Below are 10,932 nucleotides of genomic sequence, written 5' to 3' on the forward strand. Positions count from 1 at the left end.
CTCCCCTGCCGTCCGTGGGGGACTGCTGGGGTCTCCCCTGCGTTGCAGCGATGTGGTCTGGGCCCCGAAGGCCGGCACCGGGTGCCTTCTCCAGAAGACCTGGGGCCGGAGGGGCGTTGCGCCCCCCGGAGGGAGCAGCCCCTGGCTGCTGGCTGACGCTGGCCAGATGAGCAGTGCGCAGCTGGGGAAATCACAGCCCTGCACTCCAGGCTCGTTCTGACCAGGAGCGCCGTCTGCCCTGCTCTCCGAGGGGGACCGGGCAGACGCCTCACAATGCGTGTCCTGAGGTGTGTGCCGAGCCTGGGCCCAGCCCCTCTCCAGGCTGTCAGCTGGAGGGGGACCACTCCCAAGTGTCCCCGTGGGAAGTGTCCTGAGAGCCTTGTCTCAGGTTAGGAGCTCCGCCCCAAACATCAGGCATTACTTGGATGGGCGGGAAAAGTGGAGACGAAATCAGGAGTGAACATGAGGGCAAAAGACAGGCTTTGGGTTTTGGGGGGCGCAGCATGTGGTAAAGTGGTATTGCGCTCTGGTGAGTGCACCCCAGCCCCCACCGGGGTCATCCAGGCCTCACGAGCCTGAGCGCCCCAGAGCCACAAGGGGTGGAAGTCGCGTGGGTCCACGTCGGGAGTGGGCGGTGACGTGGGGGCGAAGGCGCAGAACCCCTGGTTTCCACGCCCACGGGCCTCCGCCGCCCAGCGAATTCCACGCGCTCGGAACCTCGGGGGTGGAGTTCCCTGTGCCCGGCCCCATCCGCGGAGAAGAGCGTGTGGGCAGAGGTGGTCGGTGTCAGGCCCCATGGGCTCCCGCCCGGCACTCAGCTGGGGGACCCGCGGCCGGCTGTGCCCCTCTGAGCCCGTTTCTTCGGGCTTGTGGAGAGGCCTGCGGGTCACTGGAGCAGACCTCGCCCTCCTCCCGTCTTCTCTTTGGAGGGGCTCATTCCCCTGGGGGTCCTTAATAGCTTTTAAGCCACTTAGTGCTAGGTTGGCGGCTAAGGCTTCTGTCTGCGGTTGACTGGGTCCGCTGGGGAGCAGCAGGGTGACCCCCAGGCCCTGCCCTCCTGCCCGGCCGGGCTGCTCGGGCCTGAGCCCGGGCTTTTCTGTAACTTGCTGAATGACATGTCCATCATGTCCACGCTGACCTCGGGGTTCGGTTCTCCTGACCCCAGTCTCTGCTTTTCTGAGGCCTCCTTCTGGAATTTTCTTCTGAGCCTCCACCGTGGGGATGCAGACTGGCACAGCCATTTTGATCTAGGTTACCTTCAGAAGCTCAGGCGCAAATGCCACCCGACTCAGCAATGGCCCTCCCGGGCCCCTTACCCGAAGGTCGCGAAACCACCCCAGTAAGCATCTGTGCTGCGGTGTCTGCCGACCGGCCAGGACATGGGGACCAGTGCCCCCGAGAGGATCGGACCCCAAGACGTGGTCTGCGTGGACATGGGGCACGGCCAGCCCCAGGAAAGGGGGGTCACCGGGGACACGGAAGGCGCTGGGGAGAACCAGCGGCAGCACAGCACGGCGCAGTGAGAGACACACAGGGCGTTTGTGCAGTGGAGGATGCATGAGCCTAGCAGACTGCTAACCAGGGAGGCTTCTGAGGCTGGGGGTGGGGAGACAGGCCGAGGAGGGTCGGGGTGACGCAGGGACCAGGACACACCCGTGCACGGCGCGGAGCCCCCCGCCTTCGGCAGCGGGGGGCCGGGAGGCAGCGAGAGCCGCCTCTACCAGCCCAGGCTCATCCTGCAGGTTCCCGGCCGATCCCCCGATCCGCCCTGGCCCCGGGAGCCGGCGCGGGTGACCAGGTGCTCGCAACCTGCGGCTCTCCGTCCCTGCTCCTTTCTCCAAGCGCACGCTCCCTGGCCGGGCCTCGCGGTCAGCCAGCCCTCAGCTGTGCCCCACTCTCGGCCTGCAAGCGGGGTGACGAGCCGTCTGCCCCCGCCCTAGGGCTTGGTCATCGAGCGCGTGGGACGCAGACCGCTGCTCATCGGCGGCTTCGGGCTGATGACGCTCTTCTTCGGCATCCTCACCGTCACGCTGACGCTGCAGGTGAGGGGCATCTGCCGCACCCTGAACTAGGTCAGGCGTGCAAGGGGCCCCCCAAGGCCACCAGCTGACCAAGGCGGAGCTGGGTGGGAACCCGGCCCTCGGCGCCGCTACCTGCTCACGGCCCCTCGCCCTTCCCTGCAGGACCGTGCCCCCTGGGTCCCTTACCTGAGCATCGTGTGCATCCTGGCCATCATCGCCTCCTTCTGCAGCGGCCCAGGTGAGCTGCCCTTGGGCGCCCGTGTCCGGGGCTCCAGGCCCACCTAGGCGGGCAGGACGAGGCCGAGTGGGACGAGAAGGGCTTGTTCCCACCCGCAGGAGGCAGGCACTGCTCGCCCGTGCCCTGGTGCCCGGGGTGGTAGAGGAACACGCAGTGGCCCAGCCACAGGTGACAGTCGCCAGAGCTGTGAGCCAGAGACAGGAGTTGCTGAAAGGCCTGTCGGGGTGCAGCGTGCGCCCACAGAGAAGCAGAACGCCCTGGGGTGTGGCTGGAGTGCCACTGGGCTTGTCTCCCCACCACAGCCTCTGGGTGTACCTATGGTCTCGTGCAAGGACGCCGCCCCACCCCGGCCACTGACACAGGCTGGTGAAGTCGGAGCACCCACAAACTTGCCACGTGCTGGCCAGCCCACCAAGCTTTGCCCTCTGCATTTTTTAAAAAAAATATTTATTTGTGCATACAGATCTGGGGTACAGGCCAGAGGCTCAGGGGCGGCGAGACGCTTCACCAGAGACAGAGTGGGGAGCAGAACAGGCAGATCGACGAAGTACACTGCTGAGGGGAGCAGCGGGCGGGTCAGGAGAGGTCTGCCGCCCCATCTGGGTCAGCTCCGGGGCAGGCGGGGATCGAACTCATGCTCAAAGGGCTTTATCTTCTCAGTGCTGCGCTCTGACCCGCTGCGCCACCCGGGAGGGCCCGCCCCTGCGTTTTTACCAGCCCTCTCTCCTCACCCACCCTGCCTCATCCCTGATCAGTGGTCTGTCCGGCTGCTCCCCAACCCTCCGTGTTCGCCCAGCCACTGGGCCCCATCTCCTAGCCAGTGTGAGCCAGTGTAGGCCTTGTGAGGGCCACTGGCTGGCCAGTTCCAGCGAGCCACCTGCCCAGGGAGGGGCCCAGTGGGCTGCACGCCCCAAGTGCCCGAAGGGAGCCATCCACAGTGGGGTCCACAGCGGGAAAGCGTGGTGGGGAGAGATGCCAGGAGAGGAAGGATCAGGGCACCCCCACAGGAGGCCACCCCCCCACCCCAATCAAGGAGGCATCGCCCCCGGGGAGAAGCCCTGAGACTACCCGAGGCATCCTTGGGGAGCAGATGCATTCAAGACTTGACAGGGAGCTGAGGTCAGGTGAAGGGAAGACAGAAAAGCAGGCGGCTCCCCGCCAGTATTGCAGCGGGGCGCAGCACCCCCGGGCTGGGCGGGGAGGCCGGGCCAGGGAGGCTCCGTGGGTTTATCTTGGAGGGAAGCAGGTCATCGCTGGCATACGTCCACCATGGCGAATATTTCAGAATAAGTGTGCTCGTTGGCTTTTAACTTACAGAAGTCTATAGAAATGTATGTTTTTAAATATATAAACATCAAATTTAAACTTATATATAAAGAAAGAAGAGGGAATGGTGCACGCTGGCGCCCGTCCAGCCCGTGAGGGGCAGGGTGGCGACGCGCCCCGGCCACCCAACAAGACCAGGGTGGCCTCTGCTTAGGCACAGGTGCCAGCGGGAGCCGAGTGACCCCAAAGATGCGCCATCCTAGGGCCGGGAAGCGCACCCCTGGTGTGGAGAGGTGCCTCTGGTGGCCGTGCCGATTTATCTAGAAAGACTGCAGGGCGCACTGGCCCCACAGGGGACCGCTGGCACCTGCCTTCCGGCCCGGGGCCCCAGACCAGCATCCTCCCTGCTTCCCGGCCCACGGAGCTGACGCAGCTGCCCCCACTGGTGGGGTTTGGGGGTGCCCGGCCTCCATGGGTCAGTCCCCTGCCTACAGCTGGGGGGATGGCCCCCTCTTGTAAAAGGCAGCTCTCACTGGCTCTCGGACCTTCTTGGGCCGGGTCAACCCCTCCTCACTGGCCACAGCCGCGCTCCCGTGCAGACCTCACCCGTGTTCCCATGGCTGTGGCTGCACCAGCTTTGCTTCTGGGGTCCCGAGCAGGCCGTGTGGGAGCCCACGGGATTAGGGTCCCCTTGCCGACTTGACATACTCTCCGAGGTAGTGGACCAAGAGGTCACTAGTCCATCAGAGTGAGACGTCCAACCCTGAAGCTGTTCTACAGCTTTTACTCTGTGAGAGCTTCCGGTGGTCCCCCAGAGCTAGGGTTTAGTTGTATAAAACGGGGACACAGGCAGGGGGCTTCCTTCGGGAGGAGACACGGGGCTGCTCCTGAGATGAGCACTCTGCGAGAGCCACGAACTCCCTCATTCGCTTTCTCCGCGTGTGAGGAAGCTGAGCACGAGGAGGTAAAACACTGTGGCCGAGGCAAACCCTGTCAGGCAGAAGTCTGGGGTCCCTCGCGTGGGCAGGGCAGCCACCGGGCGCCCAGCGTGGTTTCTGTGGCTCTGTCCGTGGCGGGGCTGGCTGCCACCTCCACGCAGCGCTCCTGGATTGCACCCTGGGCAGCTGCAAGCCATTTTCCAAAACGTGGTTTCTCCTCAGCACACTCTACCCCAGAGCCCTTGACCTTATTCCCGGGCCTTGTGCCCCGGGGCCACCTCTGACAGGAGGCCCCGGCCTCTGGGGTCCGGCAGCTTGTGTGTGGCTCCCGGAGGGTTTACTGGGGCTCCATCTATCCTGCAGCGTGGACAGAAGGCCGGGTTTATGTCCCCGGTGCCGAGGCCACAGCGCAGCCACGACGTGGCCCAGCCCAGTGGCACTTTCTGTGTAGTGAGCAGCCTACCCGCTATTCCCAAAATTCGGTTTTGAGCATTAATCCAAGGAAGTAAATATCGATCGAGTATCTGCTTTCTGTTAAGGTGCCAGGGAGATGGAGGGCGCGGCCGCCTGGGGCCCCCGCTGGGGGCGGGGCTGGCCGTCCCAGTCCCTTCCCCGTCACTAACCTGAGCCGGAACCCCGCAGGCGGCATCCCGTTCATCCTGACGGGCGAGCTCTTCCAGCAGGCACAGCGGCCGGCCGCCTTCCTCGTGGCGGGCAGCGTCAACTGGCTGTCCAACTTCATAGTGGGACTGCTCTTCCCTTTCATCCAGGTATAGCGCTGGGCTTCTCCCGGGGGCCCTGGGTTCCGCGGCGTCCTGAGCGAGGCGTGGTGTGCAGGGCCAGGCCTGAGCCACGCTGGCCCGGGGGGGCAGGAGTGGGCCTCGGCCCCACTCGGGGTCCCTATGGGCTGTGGGGCCCGCCCCCAGCAACAAGCACTCCCGGCCTCTGGCCCACCCGGGAAGGTGTCGGGCTCCAGGTCATCCCCGGCGCGTGCTAGGGAGATGTCCCCTCGTCCGAGTGACGTCTCTGCCCCCGGGCGAGGCGCCCGGCCCCTGCCGTGTCCTGGGCCCGCCGCCTCCTTTCTTGGCCACCCTGGCTTGGTGCATCTGGGGCCAGCACCCCCCATTCACCCCATCACCTTGCCTAGAGATGGCGCATCAGCGGCCGCCTGTTTCCTGGCAGGTTGTACATTTTTCCTTATTTTGAGTGTAGAGCTAGGGTTTGGAGTGGGCAGAAGGCAGGCAGGTGTGAACAGCTGCCTTTCAGCGGATGTGTGTGAGCTGGGTCTTGACGCACAAACTGTAGCTGCCGGGGGCACAGGTGAAGGAGTCAGAGATGCCATCAGTCCCTGAAGGAGCTTCCCCACCGCCTCTCACGTGATGTTCAACATGCTTCTCTGACAACCTGCCCCGGAGCTCTGTCTTTTTCCCAATGGGAGGAGCTGAAGGTCATTATGTGTTGAGCGCCACCCTCTGTGGCTATTCAAGGCCATTATTTTTCATGGCTCTATAATATTCCTCCATCTGGATGTGGGCCGGCTTATTCCTCCACCCCCTTCCCAGGATCATCTCAGTGGATTCCCATCTCTTTGCTTCATGAATACACACTAAGACCTCCAGGTACAACACGCAGAAGTTTCTAGGTTGGTGGGAGTGGAGACTGTCCTCTCGGAAAGACCACAGCTCGAATGTGGCGACGGCCACTGACGAGCTCCACTTCTACTCCCTTCACCTCGAACAGCGCCACTCAGGAGGGCACCGCTGGGTGTCAGGCCACCCCCCTTGTCATCACACCGCGCCGCTTTCCCAAGGCGTCGTGGGCCTGAAGACGCACCCTCGCTTGGTGTGGCCAGCGCCTGGCTTCCTGCCGGCCTGAGGGACATGAGGTCATGGACACAGCGGGTCTGACCTGGGGTACCCGGAGCAGAGGAGCAAGGGGCACCTCTGACTGTGAGGATGTCACGGTCAGGGGGACAAGGCCCAGGTTCCCGGCCAGTGATGTGGCGAGCATGGTGGCTCCAGATGGAGGCTGGACTTCAGCGACTCTCAGGCAGTTCCTCCGCACGGGACGCCAGGCAGCCCCTCACGCCGGCGAGGACTTAGGGGTGGTCACTGACTTCTCAGGAGCGTCCGGCCGGACAGTGACTCCCCACATTGAGAAGAGACAGGAAGAGCATCACAAACGCTCCACCCAGTGCTCAGTGGCTTCCACCGGAGGCAGGAGCAGAAGCGAGACGGGGGCCGCCAGGTGAGGCCCGCCTGGCCTTCACCCAGGTGCAGCCCCTCCGGCTGTCACGCGCTGCTCGACCTCGGTTTCAGCTGGAAGAGGAGGCCCTGGAGACCTGCTTCCCAGCTGCTGCGGGGCGTCTCTCCAGCGGCCACTCTGCAGTGAAGGAGCCCAGGGCAGCTCCGTGGCAAGCCCAGCTTCTCGCTTAGCCCCGAGTGGCCCTGGCACTCCTCAGAACCTCTCACCCTCAGCTTCCTCCTTTGTAAACTGGGGCCTCCGCCTGGCTGGCGCCCGTGTTGCTGGCGAAGCGCTTACCAAGTGCCTTTCTCCTCCTGGAAGACCCCGACGGCGCCACAGTAGGCAGGTGGCTCCAGCTGCCGGCGGGAGCTGTTTCATCGGTGCACATGGGGTCGGGATCCCCGCTCCTGGCTGGAGGCCTCCAAGACAGCCCCCCAAGTCCATCTCACTGCTCCCCTGCACTCCCTCAGCCCTGCTCTGGCCGCTCCTGACTTTCGGTTTGAGCCTCTGAGTCGGGGCAGGCTGAGGGTGCGTCCCCGCCCGCCTCTCTGCCAGCTCGCTCATTCTCCTCTCTGGTCCTTACTCTTGGGCCGAGACACAGGACCAGTCAGTTCAGATTCCAGCCAGCCTCTCCAGCCCTACGTCCAGGCTGGGGCCACACCCAGCCAGCTAGAGTGACCACGTGTTAAACCCCGTCCCGCCTGCCCACGCAGCCTGCCCAGCCCGCCGGGTCCCCGCTGAAAGTTCCAGGCACAGTGATTCCGTCGTTAAGGCCAAGTTAAAGACATGCCCCCAGACTGCCCTGTCCTGGCTCTGCCGGGGTTTGGAGAGGGTCTCGTCTCATGGAGACATCCACACAGACTCCATTTGCCTCCAGCCTGCTTCACACGTGCTGCGTCTTCCCCAGGGAATGTTTACATAGCAAGGTGGGGGGGCTCTTAAAAATGCGTTCGGGGGTGCTCGTTCCGCAGGTTCAGCGATTGCGATTTGACTTGCTTTTATCTCTGCCCCCACAGAGAAGTCTGGACACCTACTGTTTCCTGGTCTTTGCCACAATCTGCCTCACAGGTGCTGTCTATTTCTATTTTGTCCTGCCTGAGACCAAAAACAGAACCCACGCAGAAATCAGCCAGGCGTTTGCCAAAAGAAACAAGGCACACCCGCCAGAGGAGAAGAGGGACGCGGCCAAGCCTGCCGACAGGGTGAATGGAAGGTCCGAGCGGGACCCCACGTGCACACTGGACAGTCACGGCAAAAACGGGGTTGTCTAGCGTGTGACCTCACCGCTTCAGGCCCCACAGACGTCTCTGTTTTTAGAGGCTCGTGCTAAAGCCCTGTGGCTTAACGTTATTACTTATTTAAAAATAAATCTGCAGTAATCTGACATCACAACCACATGGACTTTACTCATGGCTAAAAACCCCACACTCTTCTGGAAGCTGCAAGGCCTCCCCTGCACCTCTGTGGCCCCAGCATCTTCTGTAAGATCAGTGGCCAGCTGTCTCCATGCCTTACGCATGGTTTCAAAGTGAAATCGGGGAAAGAGAATGGAGATGTTATTTCAAAAAGAAAAATAGGGTCTGGTGGAGAACTAGACTGGCCCCAACACAGTGGTGTTCTGGCCCCAAGTGCCGTCAGTGGCCTGAGCTCCCCCGCTGCACCCTGGGGCCCCCAAGGGCCCTCACCTTTGGTCCTGGATGGATGTGTTCAGAACTCTGAAGAAAGACTCTCTGATTCCCAATAAACGGCTCTCCCAGTCCTGGCTGCCGGGGGACCTCGGTGCCCAGGAAGCTGCCGGGGGACCTCGGTGCCCAGGAAGCTGCCTGGGGACCTCGGTGCCCAGGAAAGCCTGGCACCAGCCCACCAGCCTCCAGGTCTTGCCTTTCCTGAGCTACGAGCCATCGACTCAAGCCTTCCAGCCCCGAAGCTGTCTTCACCTCGGAGTCTCATCTTTGGCGTCGTCACAGCAACCACACAGGGAACTACTGCAATGGCCGAGAGCAGGTGGCTCCTTGGTGAGCCGTGAGTCAGCAGCTCAGAAGGAGATGGGCGAGGGCGGTGTTGCAAGTCTTTTCACATTCACTTTTTGATCTTAAAGTAAACTCAGTGGGTTCATTTTACACGAGTCAAGCCCCATCGCCCCCGGGGTTAGCCATCACTGATGTTAAATGTCTTGGCTGCTTATCCTTACAGATCCCAAAAAACTTCTCGCTCCTTTTCACTCAAGAATATTGACTTCCAGTTCACCTGTGTGGTGCCTTGTAGCTTCCTAGTCTAACAGCACACACCAGAAACATTGCTTTGTCGGAGGGGAGAGCAAATCACAGACCATAGGTGGAGGCCATGGTACTGACGAATGCAGGGAAATGAACAGCGCGGAGTCCTGTCTGGGCACCATGGGGCAGAGCTGCCGGAATGGCCTGAACTCAGCCCAGGTCGTGGGGAAAGTCAGCTTTTCCGCCTGGCTTAAGCTACTCTTACTCATGACTAAAGCTACTCTCAATTCATATAGGTCACGACAGGAAAGAGCCCAGGCAAGTGAGACTATGTGAAGCAAGTACATTTCTCCAGGCCCCTGGAAGGCTGCTTTTCTGGGACTCAGATGCCTCTAGGTCAGGGAACAGGGTCCGAGGTCTCTGGAGACCGTGGTTCCTGCGCGGTCCATGGGCTGACCGGAACGTTCTTCATAACACTTGATTTCTCTTCATTTGCAAACATCCTCACATCACTTTCCTGTTGGCTGTAACCTGGGAAACACGCACTTTCTGATCGCTGTCATTGCCGTAACCTCTGTCCTAGCTCCCATCCAGTGAAGTGTGAGCTTCCTATCACTGCATTTCAGGGCCTCAGAAATTTGGCCACAGGCCTTTATCTCCAGGAGGATGAGCCTGACCACCCTTGCGTGTGCGCACTCGAGCTGACCCCTCCACCCTGACGTGGATGCTCACTGCCCGTGGCAGTTGTCGCCCGAGTGGCCTTGGTGACACGTGCCTCCTGGTGTCACGTCCTGTGTGATGCCTCAGCACACTGGGCGTGGACTTGGCCGAGTCCCTTTCCTTGACAGCTGAGACAGCAGCAAACGGGACACGCGCCCACGACTGCAAAGAGCTAGTGTTGCTTATCTCCCCTCTGAAGATGCACGTGTCCTTGAGGAGGCCACGCCGCACCCCCTGAGGGTGAAGGGCCAGCTGGAGGGGGAGACCAGCTGTGTTCACGGAGCCCAGACCCAGGCCAGCCTCCAGCTGAATGTGACTGGGTGACTGGGGCCAGGAGGATGTAGCAGAGTGATCACCCACACAGTGTACAGAGCCACAGGAAAAATTCAGTTATTGTTGCTTTAAATCACCAACTTTGGGTATAGTGTGCTCACAGGCAGTAGTTAGCGGATAAATGTTTTTATTTTGTTGTTGTTGTTGTTGTTACATGTTCTCCTCATTCTGTGAGTGAGCCAGCACTGTTTAAAGCACAGACCCTCAAACAATTCCTAATTCACATTCTCTGGAGGACTGTCTCATTCACTCATCCCCAAAAGATTTTTGAACATCTCTTATGCACTCATACTAGTTCATGGGAATAGAAAAAAGATTGAATACTCCCTTGGGGGGTTCCAGGGCAGGCGAGCTTACCCATCCTCGGGGGGAGGTGAGAACACCGGTGAGCACCACAGCTCCCCCAAAGGAGAATGTCCTGCCACTGCCCCAGCGTGTGTGACTCACGTGGGCGCTTCCCTCCAAAGCATGGCTGTGCCCCGCACCGCCGGGCAAGTGTCTCTGGGGTTTGCCAGGGTTGCATTTCCATAGCCCATCAGTATCCAGAGGCTACTACTTCTTTGAAATTCATTTCTTCTCCTTATGGATTCTACTTATTTCCTTCTGAAAAGGAAACACTTCTCTCAAAGCCTCTCATCTGTGAGTCTGAGAATCTGCTGTTTCTAATCAAATATATACACACCTCCCTATTCCTCCCCGGAATGGCCCTGAGCAAAGAAGCCTCACTAGTAGCTCTTGTTTTACGCTGCTAAGCCTCCCCATCATCGAAGCAGCCGCCTCCTCACAGGCAGGTGAAGCGGGACAGAGAGGAGCTCCCGGCCCTGCAGCCCAAACACACCGTCCCAGCCAGCTGCAGGGGGTCCATATTTGCTCCCCCTTGGCTTGAAATATTCACCCACTTAGTTTAAATCCTCTCCCGCTGACGGCGCATTATGTCAGGTAGTTCATATGCACTC

At 60.9% G+C, this 10,932-nt stretch overlaps 1 protein-coding gene across 2 annotated transcripts in view; it reads left to right on the plus strand.

Annotated features, from left to right (window-relative positions):
• Positions 1–8,070, plus strand: part of SLC2A9 (solute carrier family 2 (facilitated glucose transporter), member 9) — a 33,835-nt gene extending 25,765 nt beyond the window's left edge. For both annotated transcript variants that reach the window (XM_004681407.2, XM_012724082.1), the window contains exons 9-12: positions 1,941–2,042; positions 2,184–2,259; positions 5,106–5,233; positions 7,724–8,070. In XM_004681407.2, coding sequence (XP_004681464.1) covers positions 1,941–2,042; positions 2,184–2,259; positions 5,106–5,233; positions 7,724–7,978 — 561 coding nt within the window. In that variant the 3' untranslated portion in view covers positions 7,979–8,070. The remainder of the gene's footprint in view (positions 1–1,940; positions 2,043–2,183; positions 2,260–5,105; positions 5,234–7,723) is intronic.
• Positions 8,071–10,932: the final 2,862 nt, after the last annotated feature.

This window comes from Condylura cristata, unplaced genomic scaffold (genome assembly GCF_000260355.1).
Source record: "Condylura cristata isolate star-nosed mole 26May11 unplaced genomic scaffold, ConCri1.0 scaffold00012, whole genome shotgun sequence".
Lineage (NCBI taxonomy): Eukaryota > Metazoa > Chordata > Mammalia > Eulipotyphla > Talpidae > Condylura > Condylura cristata.